This window comes from Sitophilus oryzae, unplaced genomic scaffold (genome assembly GCF_002938485.1).
Source record: "Sitophilus oryzae breed Bouriz unplaced genomic scaffold, Soryzae_2.0 scaffold_177_pilon_pilon, whole genome shotgun sequence".
NCBI classification, from domain to species: domain Eukaryota; kingdom Metazoa; phylum Arthropoda; class Insecta; order Coleoptera; family Curculionidae; genus Sitophilus; species Sitophilus oryzae.
The window spans coordinates 2,369,716-2,393,638 of NW_022146479.1; the positions used below are offsets into that span (position 1 = coordinate 2,369,716).

General features: G+C 32.6%; 1 protein-coding gene across 3 annotated transcripts in view; it reads right to left on the minus strand.

The window, feature by feature from the left end:
• Positions 1 to 292: 292 nt before the first annotated feature.
• Positions 293 to 23,923, minus strand: part of LOC115882159 (heterogeneous nuclear ribonucleoprotein L) — a 356,844-nt gene continuing 333,213 nt past the window's right edge. Inside the window, exons 7-11 of one of the 3 annotated variants that reach the window (XM_030900031.1) lie at positions 13,066 to 13,373; positions 7,890 to 8,129; positions 6,138 to 6,314; positions 4,495 to 4,702; positions 293 to 3,621 (exon numbers count right to left, since the gene is read on the minus strand). In XM_030900031.1, the coding sequence (XP_030755891.1) occupies positions 3,503 to 3,621; positions 4,495 to 4,702; positions 6,138 to 6,314; positions 7,890 to 8,129; positions 13,066 to 13,373 (1,052 nt within the window). In that variant the 3' untranslated portion in view covers positions 293 to 3,502. The remainder of the gene's footprint in view (positions 3,622 to 4,494; positions 4,703 to 6,137; positions 6,315 to 7,889; positions 8,130 to 13,065; positions 13,374 to 23,923) is intronic. The other 2 variants (XM_030900033.1, XM_030900032.1) reach the window with 2 other exon arrangements.

Sequence of the window (23,923 nt, forward strand, 5' to 3'; positions counted from 1 at the left end):
AAAACCCGAAATAAAAAATGCAGGTCCGTATTTAAAAAAAAATAAGTTGGGCTCTGTATCTCACAAATTATCAGCTAATTTGAAAATCTAAAAATACCATCAGATAGCCCTAATAAAGTGGCTATGAGAATGTGCAATTAGTTTTTTGATTTTCGAAAAAGTAACGACAGGAAAAAATAAAATTGATTTTCAAAAAAATCCGTTTTTTCCAAAAAACTCAGCAATCCTTGAAATTTTTAAAACTTTTTTGATGGCATCTGGGTGAACATCCTAAAGCGCACTTTGCCCCAATTTAACCATCTTCGTATCTCTTACGAATTCTGAGATAGCAATGCTCGTACCTCGAATTTGTAGCACCCTGTATATCACTTCAAATGTTTCCCGATTATATAACAATAGTTTTTTTCTCTGTTGAAAATGTCTATAACAAGATCAACGGAGTATAATACATAACTAATATTTGTACTAAAATATGAAGTCAATTTTATTTCCGTTTAATGGCTGTATAGAGAAAATTCAAAAGAATGTGTGAACAATGAAAATATAATATAAAATAAATTTAAAACCTTAAAACTTTTTATAAAACAATGCAATATATTGTTAAATTTTCTTGCCAGGTCTGACATAGGAAGACATGCAACTAAAGTAGCAGAAGTTTATATTCTAAAGGACGTAACGTTTGGTTACTTATTTTAAGCGTTAAAGTAAGTTTTTTATTCACAGTTAAAACAATTTTTCTTATTTGGAAAATACAAAGCCCCGCGTTTCAAAATCGCATAAAAAATAGGTGATTGATATGTTCCTAAAATATGTAAGTGTTATTATTTGCTTAAATTTTTCGCCATGTAAAATAGTAGGTGATATGAATATTGACTTCTGTTTACCTTACAACAATAATTATTTAAGAATAATCACGCGACCTAAATAACTGTGCTGCGTTAATACAATTTAAAACGTATTTAATCAAATTCAATAACTAACTAGATTCGTTGAGAAACAATCACAAAAATTAACATTTAATAATTAAAACAAAAAATAATTCATTTACCAAAAGAAAAACAACAGATAAGTTATTAGGCAAAAAGTATTCCTTCCTAAATACTATAAGCTTAAACTATTTCGATATTTTACAGTATATTTGTTTTATGTTTATCGATCGAAGATATAATCACAAATTTAAAGAATAATATGACAATATATAGTTCCTAAAAAGTTAATCTGAGAATATTTTATTCATTTTTAATTGGTATCACAACATTGTCTATACCCTAATGGCAACGCTCGGCTTTGGGTTCCGATGTCAGTATGTACGAAGAGTACAATGCATTTGAACAAGGAGAGAAGAGTAAAAACGTTGCCAAACGTACGAAATAAACCGAGAAACTGTGTACATTGTTAAGACGTAGAAGGGGACATATGACCGCTTCGTCGCGGTCGACACGGTAGCGCCGCATAAAAATCATAAAACTGAAATTCAGTACTTAGAATTCAAGGAAAGTGTGTACATTATGCGTTCAGCTTCACAATAAATAATTATACTTTATTTCTTTATTTATACGAATCGTTGTAATTTTCCTTATAGCTTGTAAATTATTAAATTACTCGAAAAAGCCCAGCGATATCTCGAAATCTATTAGAAATAACTAATTGTGTTTTTTTTAAATATCATATTGTTTCTGCTATATTTTCTTCGCAGACAATATATTATGTAGATCTTTGCAATTTTGCAATGGAAAAAATAAACCTATCAAATGTCTCTCATTTAAACATCTTAGCAAAGATCCGAACTTCGAAATAATAAGTTTCAATAACTAAAGTTGTTCTCTAGTTATCGCGAGACACATGTTAAAAAGTTGTTTTTTTTTCAAATTACCGCGATTATTGAAGGTTTTCATTATAAAAAATGGACCACCTAAGAGCGCTTTCACACACACCGGCAAAATCGCTGCCGGAGCCGGTTCTGAAATCGATTGCAATATAAATAAATGAGCTCCAGCACATATACTCCGATTCGGTAAAATAGTCGGGGATATGCAAATACAACAAAATTAAATACAACTGTCGGTGTGTGATTTTATCTAGTTACAAATCCAAAAAAAACTTGTAGAAATAAGCATCTTTCGATCATGATTTTACTCCACTACACAGACAAAGGCGCTCCTGTATCTCTGATAAATGTAGCAACGTCGCAACAGCACACCGACGTATTTTCTCCCGCCGACTTAATAAGATCCCCAAGCGATTGACTTACACACATGTAAATACTGACCCAAGATCAAGACTTGCCAATGCGGTATCTATAGATAACCTTAGAACTTGTAAAAAACAATGAGAAAACCCCATAACAAAATATTTGAGTATATTTTTTTATTTTCTGTACTTATTTGAATTTTTATGGTCATATATGTATTGTAAATTAATGTATTATTAATGCTAATTAATCGGTTTGTCTTTTTTCTTTGAATAAAGTTATTTTTAAAAAAATCACGTTATTACGTAGTAATTTTGTGTAATACTGTATGTCAGGAATGAAATTTAATATACTGTAATATTATCAGATTTAGTTATAGCTTTTGAAATACACATATTTTATATGCAAAATATATTAATTTTATTAAACCTATCTGTTGCTCAAAAAAAAACATTTCTAACAGAGCTACTTCTAAAGTAGGCTATTATAACACTAAAATTACATCGTTGCAATTAATTAATTTTGCGTTAATAATTAGATAAAATGTTTAAAAATTACGATATGTAGCTAAATGTAACTTTCATTTTGATATAAAATCACTAGAATTTAAAACTAGTCTCCTAAAAAGTCGTTTTTTTTATCTGATCATTGATCTAAAAAGATTTTTAGAGTATGTTTTAGATATGATAAAACTTCTTTTAACTGTATTATAATCAGAAAAGCTTTTAAAAACCTTTTTAGAGGAGAAGAAAAATGTTGAATATAGTATAAGCCATTTAAAAAATATTGCAGTCAAATATTCTATTGAATTTTAGCACGTTGCGTTGAAACACCCTCTAAAATTTTTTTAGGAAATTATTTTACATGCCAATCTATAAAATGAAATTCAATTTTATTTCTTTGGTCCACTGTATCAAACCGTTTGGTCTATATTTTTTGGTATTCAAAAAATATTAGAGGGTAATGATTCATTATTATTAAAAATAACAAACTTTTGACACTATTAGTAAGTACTTCATCTAACTCATAATAACTTTTTTCACCCATAACAAACATAACATTCAGAACGACCCAAAGATAACACGGACAAAATACACGTTTCGAAGTAAACTCTAAAAATTAAATTTAAATTATTCTTTTTTGCTTTGGGTACATCCTTTACAAAACAATAAATAACCACAATGAAAATAATAATAGTAAATATGGAAATATCAGACATTAAAATTAATAACAAGTAAATTCAGCGTCAGGAAATAAAAGTCCTGAATGGGCAAACTCGAATAGCCCATATTTGTCAACATTTTTAGACTTTCAGTTTAGGCCCTTTCCTTCATCTTTGACACTTGATCCATTGGCATTGTCACCGTTTTTGATAGTCATGCTCCTGGACGACGAGAAGCACAATTTCATTATAAATGGAAACTTGGTTCCTAAAAACAAAACAAAAATTTGATGATTTTTTTATAAATATTAATAGTCATAAAAAATATTATATGTCCAGGGTGTCATATAATATTTCTTATCAAAACTTAAAACAACATAAGTTTGAGTTGTATTTCGAAAATGGCAGCTCCCAACCAACAACTAGTTACGTCACTGCATTCTACGTGAAAAACCATACGAGACATAGCTGTCACCTTTTGTTATAATATAACCGTGATACAACGGGGGCCGAAAAATGCATCAATTTCAAATTAGGAGGATCCTTCCTTCCTAGCCTTCTTACCTAGAAAGGACTTCATAGAAAAGTGATCTGAAACCTGCATCTTTGGATCTGTACTTATAAACCAGAAACCCCATAAAACAAAGGAAAATGGGACACTCTGTACTAAAATTTCTATATAAGGGATACTTGAATTAAAGAAGTAATATTATTCAAGGTAAATATTAGCATTTAAACCATAAAATATAAAATAATATAAAATTTGTAAGTAAACGTGTATCATAAATTTTAGAATTGCGAATTTTATTATTTTAATTATATTCCATCGGCTTTTAACCGACTTGCTACTGTTCTCTGTTGAAAATTCAACAATTACTTTTTCTTTATTTAATAGAATATGAGATAAAAACTAGTATAAGAACTGGTAGTAAGTTAAGGATAAGTTAATTAAAGATAAGATGATAGTTTTAAGATAGTTAAGATAAATTATACATTTTTTACTATTATCCATCTAAATATTAATTTTTGACAAGTTCTTCTGTAAATTATCACCAAAATAAGTTTTCTTTTGAAGCAATGTGTTAATATTTATTTTATTAAAATAAATTTAAGTCTTTTTAAATTATTACTAAAGAATTACCGGGACTTTCAATAGCAGCATGATTGCAAGCCATGACCGCTGCAACTGCTTCTGTAGTTGTGTCGAATTCTAGAAGCCCCGAGCTACTTCTTTCTGACTTCATCGGGAACAGTTTGACGGCTTTTGGAGGAACTACGTCATAGTCTTTGAACACTTGAATCAGTTCTGCCTCTGTCACTTGAGGGGGCGTGTTAAAAAAATGGAGTATCTGCAAAAGATAATAATATATTTATTTTAATAACAAAACTATTATCTAAATATGTGAGGGAGACTACACTATAATAGGAAATGGTTGAATAAGCTGAAGATAATGATGAGAATGATACTTAAATTTGTTAATTTGTCTTGTAAAATACCACTGTACTTAGAGAGTGAATACTACTGCAATAATGATCTTAGACACTTATTATGATCTTGCAAACTTCAATACGTTTTATTATTTTGTGCTAAATTTCATACATATATTATTTAAACATAAAAAATGTCTGATATTAACTTGACAGTACTAAATTAACTAGATACCCTGAAATGGATTAGTGCATAATTTTATGAATAATTTCAGTGGTATTACTAATTTGCATACTACAGAATCATTTCCATCTAATTAATTATTGCACGCCATATCCTCGAATATGTAATTATTCTGCTAAATATAGTTAACGTTCAATATATTTATCTCCATCACAGCACTTAATTAAAGTGGCATATGCAATCCCTAATACAATTACGAAAGACTATAATATTTACAACAGAAAATTGATCAAAGAAAAATTGATACATTTCACTTTTGAATTTCAACATACAGGAAATATATTTTTTCTAATTTTATAACTATAGAGAGAAGATGTCCAAGCCAATGTTCTAATAGATGATACACCTATGGAGAGAGTACAAAAATATAAATATCTAGGTAGTTGGTTGACCGAAAACTTGGATCAATCAGCAGAAATAAAAGCTCGAATAGAAATAGCCAGAGCATCCTTTGTAAAAGTCAAAAAATGTCTGTGCAGTGGAGACATCAACTTAAAGCTTAGATTAACAATACTAAGGGGTTACATATTTGCAACTCTACTGTATGGTTCAGAGGCTTGGACACTTAAAAAGGCCGAAATGGAGAAGCTTGAGACATTCGAAAAATGGTGTTATCGGCGTATGCTGAGGATTGCATGCACTGACAAGGTTACAAATGTAGAACTGCGACGCAGAATTCAGAAGGACGAAGAGGTGATTAACACACTTAAAAAGAGAAAACTTGAGTACTTTGGACACGTAGTGAGGACCTAAATATGCCCTGCTGCAGAACATAATGGAAGGAAAGATAAATGGCAGAAAGAGCCAAGGAAGAAGAAGAACATCATGGCTCAAGAATTTGAGAGAATGGTTTGGAATGACTTCAAACCAGTTATTCAGAGCAGCCGTTAACAAAGTTAGAATTGCCATGATGATTTCCAACCTCCATTAGGAGATGGAACCCGAAGAAGAATTTTATAACTAAATTTTTGATAACTTTTAGTAAACTAGAAGAATCGGAAGATTATGACTGAAAGTTCACAATTTTCAAAAGTATCTTGTCTGATTTTTTCAGGCCTGTAATATGTATATATGTAATGGTTAAAAAATATAACATTTTTAAAACATCTTACCTTGCTTGGTGGCTGAATCCTGTTTTTGCTTGCCATTGCAGGATTCATAAAACGATTATTTTTATTGTTCAGGTACTCCTTATACGATGGCGATTTATCAGGTAATGGATATGGATTAGTAACTTCACTGAGATATGGCTGTTTACTAAATGCCAACTGCAATTTGTGCTCCCTTATCTACAAAACATAAAACAATATGATAACCAAGACCATGAATGTTACGGTATTAATAAATAGAAATGAAATTATACAGCGTGACGCCTCTCATACGACGCGGAAGATCCAAGAAGAACGGTAGATTGTATTGAAATGAGATTTGTGAGCGTATGTTGGTTAAATTAGGGCATTGTTTTAAAATATACAGAGTTCTACAGAGTGTCCACAAAAATAGTTACACGTTCCATGTAAAATGACAAAGACGCTACCACTTTTAATACGAAGTGGCAACACTGTAACGCTGAAAATAATTTAGAATAGATAGAGCAGGTGCGCAAAAATCCAAATTTTCAAAAAATCTTTTAACTGGTTCTCCAGAAACGTCTAACGTACCATGACCGTGAATCACCCTGTATAGTTTTTAAATTGAAATTATTTTAGTACGTCAAAGCTCATCTCAATTTAAGTGAACTACCATATTGAGAATTTTAAATGGAACTACACGCTGGGTTGTCTTCATAAGATTAAAATACATATTCTATATTTCTTATTTTTCTATACTACTACCTTATCTGCGTTACATAAAAGAGCCCGGAAATTCAGTCGATTTTTAATAAAAAGTCCGCATTCAAGCCCGTATTTTCGTACTTTCTCACAAGATGAACGCTGTCGTAACTCACATGCTATGAGAGGCTTCGTTATTTAAGGAGGTTATTCAGGAAGCGCCTTTTAACAAACGTTACCTACTTTTTACAAAGTGACGTCCATACGCTGATAGATAACTCATACAAAAAACGTTTTTCGTTATTATTGAATTAATAATATTTACCAAAATTATAAAAAAAAATAGTTCATATTCAGAACCTCGAAATTAGTGGAATAAATTAGTGGTTGCCATAATACTTCATATTATACTTAATTGTTTACGATTATTCACAATATCTAAAAAATAAAATTAAAATTAATAGATATCCTAGCAACAGCTTGCGGTATACAGTTGTATCCATAGAGTATAATTAGCTTATAAAGCAATAAACTTTCTAATCACAATTTTTATTGACGGATGATAATCAAAAGCCAAAATGACATTCCTTGCAAATTTTGAAGTAAAATTAGTGGCAAAAGTTAAAAGTTTATTAACTTTTTCCACTAATTGGAAATTACTACCATTAATTTTGACGTTCTTACATTGAAATTAAAGGAACAAACTTCTACGTTAAGTAAAACCACTAATTTATACCACTAATTTCGAGGTTCAGAGTGAAGCTTTATAATGAATAATATCAATGTCTAATACAGGATCACCCAGTTTACTGAAAATCTACTCTACCGGGTGGTCCGATTTGTTATTCGGGTAACTTCAGCAGCATATTCTGCAGATAATAATAAGTAAAAACGTTCGTATATATTTATGTCCTAAAATGCTTCGGTTTGGATATACAGGGCGTAGAGGTTATATTTTTAATTCGACTTTTTCCAAATCATCGCTGAAATGACGTCGATTTCTTAAGACCAACTTACAGAAGGCGCGATTAAAAGATAAAGAAGAATACGGGTCAAGTAATGGCGACTAGGGATTAACCTCGCCAAAATTACCATCGATTGTTCTTCCCAGCCATCTTCGACGCCGTTTTTATTTATCGCATGGTATTTTCGTACCTTGCCATCACTATCGTCCATCTGGTCCTGGTTAGATCCATTTTGACGGTTAAGTAGTGGCGCTGCACCGGTGAGTCCAACTGTTACGTTGTTCAAGTTTTGAACACAACGTTCCACGGCAACACTGTCTCCCATTTGTACCATTGCCGTACCTTCCTTTGATTTTAAGAATTTTATCTGAAATAAATGAAAAATATTTACATATTTTACTGACTTTTGATTTGGGGGCACGGTAGTGAGCTAGCTAAGTCGAGCACAGCCGTACCACCCTTTTCTCGAAGAAACTTTGGGCTTTTGACCCCAAAAAAATTTTTTTTGGATAAAGCAAAAATATTAATTTTTACTTTTTACTAATAATGGGGACATGCTACAGCTGGCTATATTGCCAATATATCCAGTAATTAAACTAAATCTAACTAGTAATTAACTAAAATAATGTGCACTCCCCAGAAAACCATAACAGTGCTATAAAAATCGGAGAAGAACGATTTCTTTGATTTCGGAAAAGGCAAATATCGACTCTGAAATTCTCTCAAGAGCATTCTGGAAATTAAAAGACAGGGTTTTCTATAATCATAACTTCAACACAAAAAGAAAACTTGCAGTGTACAGAGCAATAATAATCATCAATAATCCCCACCATGTTATATGCGATACCTGGGCCCCATAGAACGCATTAAACAAGTTGCAACAGAGACACCTTAGATATCTGTTAAGAATCAAGTGGTACCACCATGTCTTAAACATATAAGTCCTTGAAAAAACTAGCTGCGAAAGCGCTGAAGCCATGATTACTAAATCCCGCTTAAGATGGGCTGGCCACATATGCAGGATGCAAGAAAATCGCCTACCAAAATCTCTTCTTTACGGTGCGCGGTGAGCTTGTAGTGGGTAAAAGGAAATCGGGTGGACAACTCAAAAGATACAAGGATATTTTCCATGAAAACTAAAAGGGGATAAGCATGCAGAATTAGTGGGAGGAAGCAGCGCACAATAGAACGCAATGGAGAATAATTGTAAACTCAGTTAACAACGACAACCAAAAAATAAAGAGGCAACAAAATAATAAGATTTTTGAATGTCCGAAGTGTGGACATTAGCGTAATTAGCAATTTATCCTGGGGTGGGCCTGGGGGTGGGCCAGGGCTTGAGCCGAGGAGGGGCCTAGGGCTTTTGTTTTTTTTAAATGAAAAATAATTTTAAAAACACATTTTTTGAATACACGTTTACATGAATTTCTCTATCAATATATTTCATAGACTTGGTTATCAAACTGTGTTCCCGTAGTTACCTACTTAAATACCTACAAATTTTCTAAAAAAATAAAAATTAACACATTTTTTGAACACAACAAAATAATATTACATAAACAAAACTAGAAAACGTCATTTTTACTGCATCACAAGCAAATAAAAATTAATACGTAGCCAAGAGTCATAAATCAGGATTTCTCTGGGGGATGCCCAGCAGTACCTGGAGGGGGCCCGGCTCCCCCGGGCTCCCCTGTAGTTACGCCAATGAGTGCGGAAGAGAGATAACATCACGTATCGGGCTTTTCAGTCACAGAAAAGCTCATGAAAGAAAATGCCTTGCGTAACCATCTTCTGATGCATGTAAAATACTCGTCAGCAAAATAATATCTATACTATACAGTAAGTAAGCATATCCAGTAATTATACCTCATAGTTTAGGAATTATCGCTTGTCAAATTTCTTTAATTTCGACACATCAAAATTCAAATTTTGAATTTTATATAGCTTTAAGGTTATAGCGGGTAGGAAAAAATGAAAAATCTCGAGATTCTCTGGAGACAGATATGACAATACGAGTGGAATTGGCACGTTAAGTATATTCAACATTCAGCAATAATTGAGAGTTTTGTTTAGAAGTTAATTAGATAGGTTTAAGCCTTAAATTACAACCCTATAAATTGCTACGATGCGATATCACTTAAAAAGAATTCCAAGAAGAAACCTAGGTGGAAGACGGGAAGATATTTTAATACATATAATAACACTAAATTTCTATCGGCAGAAAAGTTTAGCAGGCACGAAACTATCTCAAAATACATGACATAATTTTCATAAATAAATTTTATTTTATTGTCCTCGTTTCCTTTTCGTTTTTCGTCAACAAGAGACCCAACAATTTTCAACACGCAAACACAAAAAGGCGATATTTTAACCTTTTTTTGAGCGCTCTAAATATTTTATTTGCTTTTTACTTTACCTTTTGGCAATAAATTTCCCTCTTTTTTTCCTTTCATCGCAATATACTTTAGTATACAGGGTGAGTTAAATAAGTACAAATATTTTCAGGGCTGGTAGATCTCGATAAAAGAAGCATATTTTCTCTTTTTTGTTTTTCAAGTAAGTCCAAAATAACCACCAAAAAAGACCACCAAAAAGACAAGAAAAAGTACGGGAAGGGTAAAAACTACCCCCATCCCTATATACAATTTACTAAGAAATATTTTCAAACCGACGACTGGGCCCGAATTCTGTAACTTAGAAAACGCTAAGCGCTTTTAGACGCTCAGCGTATATGACGTTAACTTTCGCTTATATAGCGCGCACTTAACTACCGACTTTAGTATTCTCATCGACGCGCTTAGCGTCTTTTCCCAATGCGCTAAGCGATTTGAAAACATCTACCTTAAAGGATCATTTTGCTTGTCGAATTGTCAGTAAAAATAGAAAAAATTGTGATTTTGTGCGTTCTCTTGCTCTCTAGTGAAAATTATTGCTTCTTCTACAAATTCCTCAATAAGTAATGGATAATTTACGACTTGAAGCTATAAATATTGTTCAAAACATCGTTTTCATCCTACCCGTTCTTTTTCTTGCTTTTTTTTGTCAAAATCAAATGTTAAAGCAAAATATAGGTACCCTAAATCTCATTCAAACCGGAATATCGGTTCTTAAAATATCTTAAAACATGTGTTTATTTTTTTTTAAAGTTCGATCCCTCTAACGGACAAACGAAGCACTTTTGTATAGAGGTAAATTATGTCCAATGAACTGGAATATTGGTACGCCCTGTATACTTTTGATCTCTGAATTCTACATAAAACTCTAAACAACCAAAAACATAAAGGAAAAATTTTAATTTCTGTACAATCTAGCAAATCATAATCGAATTCTTTTTTCCCCAACTTTTACCTCTGAAGCAATCAATAAATATCGATTAGTTACTTACAGTTTGGTACACAATTTATGCCATCATGCGATTACTTATTTTTTTCTTCTACATATTATTAGTACTGGAGAAGTTTTATTATAGTCGTCGTGGCCTCGTTTTAAGGCTTCTCCAATTACTTTTAGATTAATTCAAGTCTGGTATAAATAGGGACAGAATGGAACGGACGACTATAAAATAATTTCGTTATTTTTTTGCTTTTGCAATAAATACCAGGTAGGTTATCTTCTCAGTAATCAGAACGATAGCTAGCTTCTTATTATTTATTAACTACAAAAAATCTAGGTTACTTTTAAAACATCAATTGCTTTTATTACGTAATTAATGTTAGGTATTATTACACACCGCGCCTTCAAGCAGAAAACATGAAATAAATGGGAGATGGACGTTGCCACGACGCGACGTTACGGGCAGTGTGAATCAGTGTGAATATGTTTAATGTTGGCAATTTAAGAATATTTACCGTGGTGGCTAGCGGCATGCTGGTGGCTCGACGTGACGGTGGGGGTACGTTATAAGCTTAGTGCATTTCAGTTGATTTCAACAAATTCCGATCGCAGCGCTTCAACGGCCGAAATCAGAAATTATCATTATAATGAGCGGCGTGAAGTACGCCGCCGTGCCGTCATGTTCATTGCATTAAAATAATATTGAAATCTTGATTTTGTCATAATATTTAAATATTTTAGTTTTTTGCTAGTGCAGTTATTGAGACTATAAAACACTCAGGTACGAGGTTTGTGTGATATAACGCTGTTTCGGGTGGTAAAAAATAAGTGAAAAAGAAAAGTAAAGTAAAGATTTCAGTTGATGTCTCCTTTTTGCTGCCAGGGCTAATCTGGACGGGGCCTACTTTGTTTACGCGGAATCCGAACCGCGGTCCTCGGCCATATCATGGTCAATGGCCTACCGACTTGGCAAGTGTCTAAATCAACTCGAACTCACGAGATATCCGATCTCATCCGGCCTCGAACCGGCGTGAACGAGCAGTGTGTGTCAACAGATTTTACACTTTTGCCTTGTTTTATTGGACAACAGCACGATACCGAGTTTCGAACCGGTCACCCGTCCATCCACTAGTACCGCCTTACGTCGCTTAACTTCGGTGTTCTAATGGGAACCGGTGGCGGTGTTTCGACGTAGCTGGGCCGTTGCCAAGTGAAAAAAAAATCGAACTAGGCGTCGCGTCGCGTTGTATTGTGACAAATGTTAATAAAATTGTGTACCTAATTGGTGTGTAATAGAGATAAAGCTATTGCTTGTAGCAGAGAATGTAAACTCGTCAAATCTGCACACCAATATATCGTATTCATTCAAGGGAAATATATGTGTATGCCGTTTTTAAGCGATGAGGCTTGTAGGTACTACAAGTTTACAAGTACTCCAGTCCTACTTATCTGCTTAGCTAGCATTGGAAAAGAAAATGAATTTATTAAGGAATACATAGATCAAAGTGTTTTACACAATATCTTAGCATATATCAAGTTTTAATTATCGCTTCTAGGATATTTAACCGGCAATATATACAGGGTAAGTCTTTAATATACGCAAATATTTTTAGAAGTGGTATAACTCGACCCAAGAACATATCTATGAAGTTTTTCGTGTTGAAACTCGTACATCTTCTTTTAAATTTTCCTGTTCGCCACAAATTTTCGTACAGTATAATTTCTTAATCTCTGATATTACCATGGTTACGGCTTTACTCTATGCTTACGGTACTATAAGGAATGCAAATACATAAAAACTCCGGTGGCTCTTGAATTTTTTTAAAAATAAATCATTTTTTTTTTAATTTCAAACTCGGTTATTTTGGACTTATTTGAAAAGAGAAAATATTATTCTTTTATCAAGATCTACCAGCCCTGAAAACATTTGCGCTTGTTTACGACTCATCCTGTACAGGATAACTTACCCTCGCTACATTCCCATACAAACACATTAAATTGAACAGCTTGTCCGCGTTGGTGCGCAACGCGTCGAGACCGTAGACCATCAGAACGGCGCCGGGTTGCTGGAACGGCAAGGCCCTTGCCTCGGTGGCCGCCCTGAAATCGGGGGCGGCAGAGGGGGGCGGCGCGCCGCCTTTTCTGAAGACGTCCGCGGCCGCCGCCGCCGCCACTGCCCCCGGGCCGAAGGGCGGAGCTTCGTGGGGGAACGCTCCAGGACCCGTGCCCGCGTTACAAATGTCCTCGTAACGGTGTGGATCCGATGGATATGGATCTGAAAAAAAAAACAGAAGATCGATTAATAATAATTATACACAGGGTCCTAGAAATTCGGGGTACGAGCATTAGTATCTCGGTAACCGTAATAGGTACGACCATGACAAATTGGGGCAAAGCTGCGCCTTTAGGGTATTCACCAAGATACCATCAAAAAAGTTTTAAAAATTTCAAGGATTTTTGAAAAAAAAATTTTTTTGAAAATCAATTTTATTTTTTCCTTTTTATTTTTTTATTTTATTTTTTCTTATTTTTTCAATTTTATTAGGGTTATTTGATAGTATTTTTATATTTTCAAATTAGCTGATAACTTGTGAGATACAGAGACCGATTTAATTTTTCTTAAATGCGGGCCAGCATTTTTTATTTCAGTTTTGAAAGAACTCGGTCTCCTGAATACAATGGTATGCCACACTTTATACTTTTTTTTGTTTCGGACTTTTGAACACAATTTGTTTAAACTAATTTCAAGTCCGGCTCTGTTTTTCTTAATATTTAATCTATTCATCGTTACAATATTGATAAGCCTTCAAACTTAACAATGACGTGGGATAAAAGAGTGAACACGGAAAATCAAATGCAATAAAAATAATATAAAATAAATAATATAAATATAATATAATATAAACATTCAAATAATTTCCGGAAGATGGATTGGAAATGGTAGAGCAGTATAATGGCCAGCGAGGTTCCTGGACCTGTCGCCAAAGGGAGGGGAGGGGGGCATTCCTTGATGTCATTTGTAAAAGTGAAATCAAAATATTTTTCAACATTTACAATAAAGAGTACAAAATGCATTCGAAAGTATAAGAAGAAGATATGTTCATAGAGCTATAAATAAAATTGAACGAATAATAATTTTTTGCAAAAGGGAGGGTGGTAACCCTTTCGAACTTGTAGAGCATTAGAAACTAGTTTGTAGAAGTTAATTTATTTATAATAACTACGATTAATATTATGGATATTAGTAGATCGTACACTGAGATTTCACAGTTATTCACAATATTCACAATAAAAAAAAGTTAAAAATAATATCTTTAAATTGCTGACCTGGATATTATTTATTTGAATCTTTCAATTGGCTCGATTTTCCTTATTCAGTGTTAATTAGCGCTGATTAATATTGTTGCGATGAATATAATCAGATTAAATAATTAAGAAAAACAAGTCGGACTTGAAATTGTTTTAATTAATAATTAAATAGTTTCGTCGTTGTTAAGATACCCAAAACAAAAAAGTGTAAAGTATTGTACTCAGGAGACCGAGTTCCTTCAAAACCTGAGATAAAAAATGCAGGTCCGTATTTAAAAAAATTAAGTTAAAAATTATCAGGTAATTTGAGAATTTAAAAATACTATCAGATTATAGCCCTAATAAAGTAGCTATGAGAATGGGCAATTAGTTTTTTGGTTTTCTAAAAAGTAACCACAGGAAAAAATAAAATGGATTTTCAAAAAAAGCCGTTTTATTCAAGGTCAAAACTCAGCAAACCTTGAAAATTTGAAAACTTTTTTGATGGCACTTTGTTGAACATCCCAAGGCGGCAAATTTGCCCCGATTAATCTTCGTATCTATTACGGTTTCCGAGATACCAATGCTCGTACCTCGAATTTTTACCACACTGTACAGTTATACAGGGAGTTTAAAATTCGGTCTTTACCACTGGGCACTCGGAAACAGTAAGGGATACAGGGTGCGAAGTTACCCTGTTAGTGATTCCCAAAGATAAACCGTTTAGTAATTATTGAACTTATCTTTATCGTTTTCGAAAATATGGCGGAAAAAATAAAATTTCCGGTTTTAGTTTTTATTTTTTACAAATTTATTTTACCAGTTTAACGCTTAAGTCTATATATTGACCGAAAAGTCATTATACTGCCGGAAGATGTAATAGATGAAACAGCATTAACGCATAATTCAGTTGATGTTACTAAGCGAGTAACATCGTAAATAATTTTCTACGTTTTAATTATGACATAAATTTAGACGTTACTAATGCATCATATCATATTTTTAGCATTTAATTTCTCCATAAAAAATTACGTCGTAATAAATTAAATATTCTGCCATAAAATATAAATTATCTATGTATACCTACGTTGCTGAAGAAAGCAATGTGCCTTAACTTTATACAGTAAGTTTATTTGAGGGAAAATAGATTAATTTTAGAATATTTCTTGTGAAAGCAAAAATGAAAAGAATTATTATTTAGTATTTTTATAAAAAAATATTAAAAGTACACTTTAAAAAAGACACAGGAGCAAGAAGCAAGAATAGCTATGATTAGAGGGAAAATAATTGCCCGACGTTATTAACACTATAATTCCCATAGTACATAGATCATTTTATTTCTTACTGAATTAAGTATATTTTGTCCCATTTTAAAACGACAGAAATGTTGCATTCATAAATATTCCGGTATATTTGTATTAAGGCTGCTGATAGGAACTTTGTTTCTTGTCAGGTTACTATTGTATTAAATAACCAGTTTATGACGGTTGTTGTCAATCTAGTTCAGTTTTTTGTCAAAAAAGCGTCTTTCGCATGAATTTGGCACACGTTCAAGTACGTTTCCATTACAATGGAGGAAATATTAAAAAAAGCTGAAGAAGTACGAGAGTAACGCTGGTCGTGCTTCTTCAGCAGCTAAGAATATATAAAAAATACCTTCAGTGGCTGGAACAGAAAAATATTATAGCAGACGATGTCAATGAAACTATTCTCTTGTAAATCTATTATACATATGTTACATTAATAGTGTATATGTTACGGTTAAGGTCCGATGTTCGGTTGATGTCGACATTACCCGGTTAATCTCGAGAATAACACACAACAAAACAACCAAAACATAACCTAACCCAAACATTAACGTGTTAATGTCATCATTAACACGTTATCGTCATCATTAACACATTAACCGGACATCGGACTTTAACCGTAACATATACATATAAATTATTAGAGTAGTTAGATGAGTGTCCGTTTTCACTTTATATTATTACTCAAAATCTCTATAGGCTTGGTGCATTTCGGTTGATTTCAACAAATTCCGACCGCAGCGCACTCTACGGAAAAAATCTGAAATTATCAAAATATAGTTAACGCCACCTTCATGTTGATCGCATTAAAATAATATTGAAATCGTGGTTTTTTCATAATATTAAAGTATTTTGGTTTTTTGGTAGTGCAGTTATTGAAACATAAATTAAATATGTGAAAAAGAATTCGAACTAGGCGTTGTGTTGGGTTGTGACAATTTCTAGTGTTAATAAAATTGACGAAAAAATGTTAACACGTAAAGGAAAGAGTAATTAAGGCGTTGTTGGGTGCAATAACATTTAATAACTCAACTTTCCCGGATATTCAACTCTCCCGAAGCCAACATTTTTTTATAGCTTCATAGTTTCTCACACCGATTGAATCAATAATGGATTCAAGCAGTTCGACGAAACAAGTGAGTAAACAAAGTGCTCGTTACATAATCAAAAAATTAAATAGACATATACTCCGAGAGGATGAAATATAATTTGCAATATTAATGGTATACTTTTTAATCAACTAGTGATTAAATGTTTTATGAACATCTTGTAAAATTATAATTATTATGTACCTTTAAAACATTTCGGTATAGTCGAAATAGCCCCAATTATGACCCCACTAGCAAAACCGGTGATTAAAACTATGCTCGCTACTGTAGTTGAACTCATCTAAAAAAAAATTTTAGCTGGAATAATAAATAATAGTGCAAGTTAGACCTTCTGAAAATATCAAAATATTTCCTTTTTTATTTTTAGAATTTTCCTAAATTATACTTCCCAACACTTTTAGCATAATAAAATAATTTAATTTTATAAAATAATTAATTTTTCGTATGCTCGCTATTTAAACCCGTGTGTCTGTATATACTAGTTGTTTACGATATTCTCCGATGGTGGCAGCACCGGCGGAGAATGCACCAAACCTTATACATTTTATGCTGTGGCGTTACAGAATAACTTAATAACGTTAACGAGACTTCAAAAAAATATTCAAATACGTTTTCATTAAATTAATAATTGGACAAATTAAAATTTTTATTTAAAATACTCAAGGCTAGATGGGTATACTCAAATAGTTTTATATTTTCAAACGTTTAACTGTGGTATAACCTACCTCAGCGATTTAAACTCGCATGACTAAACTAAAAATATAATTCTTAAAAATTACTAACGTTATTAATGCAGTTCGCACGATAATCGGATGAAAAATAGGCACACCTTGTCAAAACGAGAGTACTATTTGTTTACAAACCTAATCATTTTGTTGGGAAACTTCCAAAAATGCGTGAAAATTATTGGCAACATGACATCAGTTTCTAATTCATTCTCTCTTATGTCGGAACAATAACTGAGTCATCCTAGAGAAAATTTAATAATTTTATCAATAAACCGGGGGACCACTACAGTAAGTAATAAGTTAAACAGATTTGGTTGATTGCCGGATTTGGCATCAAAATTTCCAATCTCTAAAAAGTAGACGTTTAAGAAAAATGTTGCATCTAGGGTTGGATCTTTAATTTCCACAGTTAGTACTCAGTATTGCTAAAGCAATAAATTCTTATTAAGCCTTGGTCTCAGAACTACGTTGTTTCAGTGGCGAACCTACAAAAACAAACAATCATATTTGTTAGTTTCCTAACTAAAGTCAAAATTGATAGCTGTTTGAATATAGTACAATTTTTAATGGTTCTATGGCGTGTATGAAACTTTATACCTTAAAATACGATTACTACCACTATTTCTGAAATAATCTGAACAAACCAATGAATATTTATTTCAATGACATTTTTGAAGAGACTTTGTAAGGATATATTTTATTCCAAGTTTGCAAGCAACAAATCTGAGCATTATTAAATATGTAGCTATATTATCTTCATTTATTATGTTATTTCTTGTACGAACCGACAATACTGTATGCCGCTTATTATTTTGTCTCTTTGTCTGACAGCTAGTCTTATACATTTATTTCTGCTGTATGCATTAAAACACAGACCACGGAAATAAAGTAACCAATAGTATATTGAAGATTCAAGAAGTTTGGAATAAAGAAAAAGTATTCTTGCTGTAACATTTCGAACCCTAAACTGTGTAACACCTGTATAAATAGATATTATTCCTCATGTTAATATCTATGGTAAAATATAGTTAGGTATATAATTAAAGCTTATTTTTAACTATTACATACATCGATTCATAAGAAATTTCATTCAGAAGTAATACCTATTTAGGTGTGGATATATATTATTAATATTTGCTTAGCAACAAAAATATATTCATAAATCAATAAGGAATATCTTTTTATTTTCAAATGTTTACTGGTTTATAATAATAAAAAACCTTATTCTAAATAGCATTCAAATATCTACTACTCATCGTTTTTAAATAGTATTTAATAATTTACAAATGAAACAAACCCATCTAAATGTCTGCAGGCAATTTCATATCTATGAGAATATCAAAATTCCTCTAATTTCAATGTAATCTTCCAGAACGTCAAAATTAGTGGAAGTAATTTTCAAATAGTAGAAAAACTTGACAAATTTTTAACTTATTTCACTAATTATACTTCAAGATTTCCAAGTAATGTCATTTTGACCACTGAAATTTTATTGTTTTAAAAGTTGTTTTATAAGCTAATTAACCTTCTCTATGGATACAATTAAGTTCCGCAACCTGTTTCTAGGATATTCTATTAATGTGTAATTAATTCTATATACTGATTCTCAACTGTTACCTAGGTTACGAAAAAACAAAACATTCGACAATTTATTCAGAAAAACGAGACAAATTTTGAATACTTGCCAAAATTATGATTCACTTTGCGGTATTTTCAATATATCATGCGTTTTGCAATTGTGTTTCCTGCGAAATAGTAAACTTAATTAAACCGTTAACCATGGCATATTTTGTTAAGCCAATTTGTTTGTTAATTAAATACAGCTGTATTTAATTTATTTAATAATGCTCAAAATACTATGTGCAAAAGAAAATTTTGAAAGTAAACAATAACAATCATAACCCTTAGGTCTGCATTGGCTATATAAAGTGCCTGATTATCAGTAAAATCATTCAAAGAGAGAATCATCATCATCATTTTCAGCTTATTCAACCATTTCCAATTATGGTATAGCCTCCCTCACATACTTCCTTTGTATAGTTCGGCCCATTGTTATCTATTGTTGGCTATGCGGGGCCAATTTATCCCGGCTAATTTCCTAATATCATCGTTCCATCTCAGATTCGGTCTTTTCTTCTAGGTCTGTTAATTCCTCGTGGGTACCACGTAATACCATGCTGTAATTGTGGCCCATCTGTTGTCCGTTCTTCTTGCCAGGGGTGCTGCCCATTGCCATTTGAGGGATTTGACTCTGTGGATGACATCTATTGTCTGAGTCTTTTGTTGTATCCACTCTATTCTTTTATAGTATATTTAATTCCATTGAGCGTTGTACGATCTGGAGTTTCCTTATGATGTTCATTTTAAGTGTCCAGGTTTCACATGCATACCTATGTCATACACACTGTTAGTACTGCATACACACTGTTAGTACACATTGATCGAATGTTTTCTTCTTTAGATAGAGTGGCATTCTAGATTTAAATATGATTGAGTTTCTTTCATAAGTATTCCATGCTAACTTAATTCTTCTGTTGATTTCTTTTTTCTTTGACTTTATTCTTTTACTGGAGAGAATATATTAAATACTATATACAAAGAGAGAATAGATTAAATAATTAGAGTAGATTTGTTTGAGGTGACAGTTTCTGTACATCTATTGAAAGAATAGGGGTATTCAAAATATACCATTTTATATGGGACTCTTGCAATTTTATGAATATACGTACATTTTCATAGAAGTGCACCTGCACTGGTGTTATATTAAAGTAGAGCGAAATAATGGCGAACAATGGTAAATTTATATCCGTCCTTTAAACGACAGAAATAAACCAGCATTACGTGCACCAAATTATCGGCACCACGGCAACACACGGGATTTAAGTTATCTAACCACGTAATGCAAAATTTATTACTCGCAACAGTGGCGCATCCATTTTCATATGGTTCCAAAGTATTTCCCTGTTCTCATAAATAAAAAAAATAGATTTGTTTGAACCTTGATAATATGTCTACTTCACTTCATTACTAAATTTTAACATTCATCTATATAAATATTGCTAAAAAAATAGTCATTTGTCCAGGGAGGTTAATTACCGTGATCTTGCAGATCTATTGTGTCTCCCTTTCTTGAGTTATAACGAGTTATAACGAGTTATCATACAGTCTCAGGTCTTTGACAAAGGTTTTACAGAGGTTAGGTCTCCATCTCCGATATCAGTCGTACCAAACTTCATGGCCTGTTAAAAACCCTGACAATCCGAAGAGTGTTCTTACTTAAATCCAGGAAAATCTTCTGAGAATTTTCTTCGAGTGCCTTAGACCGTTGGAGGATTCCCATTCCAGGTTCTTGAGTTCCGTTTTAAGTTGATTTCCACTTGAAAGGCAGAATGTTTCTGGTCCAGTTAGAGGAGTGTCCGCTCCTTTTCTGGTTAGATCATTTACTTTTGTGGCCTGAGACCCAGAGTAGGAGGACTTTATTTTCGCCTTTTTTGTTGAGCTCCTCTTATCATTATTTGACCAACTGCAAATTAATGGTTACTGAGTTGATCGCTTTTAATGCTGCTTGACTATCTTCTTGTTGCCGGTAGTTCCTGTCTAAAATAAGTTGTACGCATCTTTTGATAGATTACGCATCTTCTGCATAGATTCATGACTGAAGGATGCTGGGGTGGGGACCCATTAGTTCAGAGTATTGAGTTTTCGGTCCAAATATTCCCAAATACTGCTATCCCTGTTCCTTCTCTCTTCCAATCCTGTTTCTTGCTCAATACTACAGTGAGATGTTTCTCAAATGTATACATTCTTGGTATGTCATGAGGAAGGGTGGAATTTTCCTTTTGAGAGTCTTTCAAGCTCCTGAGCTGACAATTCGATCATAAGTAAATAAAGTCTACTTGTAACGAGTATTACGCTCAATAGTCGAATTCGGGCAATGCCCGAGAAAAATACGCAAATCTAGTTTTGAGCAAGGAATATTTCCCAAACCCGAAAAGTTAATTTTATTCGATTATTTTTTTTGCTTATAGTGTGATTTGATTGCATTGGTTTCACTCTTTTTGGTTGGATTGATTTAGATATTTGGCGAGTTGGTTAGCGTGGTTATTTGGAGGGTGTTAATTCACTGGTTAGTTGGTTTGGTTTTTGGGGTTTGGGAAATATTCCTTGCTCAAAACTAGATTTGCGTATTTTTTTCGCGCATTGCCTGAATTCGACTATTGAGCGTAACGTATATAATACGTCTACTTCACTTCATTACTAAATTTATCCATATACATAAATACTGCAAAAGGATATGGATATGTCGTAGGCATAAAAAAAATTCAGGCAAATAGTAATTTGCCCAAAAATATACTAGTAATACAAGGAGTATGCAAGTACCTTGGCAAATAGCAAAAATATTATATAGATAAATATTTTGATATTTGACTAGGTATTTAGTATTTGCCGATTTCCGTTCAGTCATTTGACAAATGTCCTGATTACGTTCAGACAGGTACATTTCTCTTGGCAATTAGCAACATGAATGTAAACAAAACAAAATTATAGTGCAACTTCTTTAATAAGAACACACATTAATCGAAACATCCAATAATCGGAACATCCCAATTACAATGTTATAGTCAGAGCGCTACCTCCATAATCAAAACGTTCCTCTAAAGACTTGTCAATTACACCAGCACGGTGTCTCCTTGCTCTATCTATTGCTAACCAAACAAAGTATTTTAAACCACGCTGTTATCAAATAGCTCACTTAAATGAAACGATGTATCTATTCGCAATGCAAGCTAAACTTTCCCCATTCCGTAAAATCAATTGTTATTAGATTCAGAAAATTGACCATTATCTGCGAAGATGTTCAATAAGTCTGACCGAAACATAAATCCTTAGAAGTCCTTAGCTGTCGTCGGTGGTTTGGTCTTGCGTTAAGTTTTTGAAGAGGGATAATAGATTTCACGATAGAAGACAGATGATAGAGATAAAAATCTGATGGGGTCGAAGCAGAACTCAATTTTAACATTCCGACACTTCTATACGGCTGGATTTCTCTTTTATTTCTTTCTCGATTCCGTACGTAATATTAACAAATACTTTAAGAACAAGTTTTAAGATAACTATTAGGAATATTTCTGTTCCATTAAACCTTTTGAAAGAAAAATACACACAAACAAAAATTTCAATTTTTTATTTTAAAAATTTTCACTAGTAATACCACTAGAGGTCAAATTATTTCCGGAAATTTTCTCGAGCCCATGAATATTTTGAAAATTATCCCAAGTCGAAGACGAGGGATACTTTTCTAAAAATATTCATGAGCGAGAAAAAATGTCCGGATTTAATTTGACCTCGTGTGGTATTCGGTAAGAAAATTCCACACCAAATTGTGTTTGAAAATCAAATAATTAAAATGTGTTTTTCGCTTTTTGGTCGAATTGATTATTTAGTTACTATGAAACTAAGAGACACCCAAACTTAAAAACTATTTCAGTTTTGAAGCTGTCAAGCGGCACGGCTTAAAAAAAATGTTTCGCTTCGGTCATGAAAGCAAAGAAAATATTCGCCAGGAGATTAAGCAGTTGACACCCGCGAATACTAGGAAATCGAAGTCAAGCGTATGGAAGCAGTTTACAAACTTTCATCTCAGCTTTGTAATTGAAATGTATCAAAATTATCATGTAAACATATAAAAACCAGACTCTCAAAAATATATTCTGTCATTATAAACGTCAAAAAATTTCCAGTATAATTCGCTGTTGGGTGCCCACAAGGAAAAAATTTTCACTTATAAAATCACAAGAGCTTAAATTATTTTCGGAAATTTTTTTGAGGGAACGAATATTTTGAAAATTATCCCGAGTCGAAGACGAGGGATAATTTTCCTAAAATATTCGTGCCCGAAAGAAAATTTCCAGGAATAATTTAAGCTTGCGTGGTATTCGGTAAGAAAATTTCACACCTAAATTTGAAAAAAAAAAAATATTAATCCAACATGACATTTTAAAATAATTTCAATTTGTTGTTGGCCAAGGTATTGCTAAAACTCAAATGGGTAATATTTCAATATATAGACATTGTAGTTCATTCACATTATGATTGTAGATCTTATGTTTACCTTTTCAACTGTCAAAAATTTCCACTAAAGTTTCGTGGCGCCTCGAAAAAATTTCCGGAAATTTTTTCAGTTGCCATGGTAACTAGTCAACATTAAAGCATGTTATTGGTTGAAAAGTAGAGGTGTGAAATTTTCACTAAAATTTATCCGTTGCCATGGTGATTTATCAAAAAAACACGTTTTGATTGGTTAAAAATTACAGGTGTGGAATTTTCGGTAAAAAAATATTTTTGAAGATATACACTAAAGTTATGTTTTCTCAAATGGAACACCCACATATT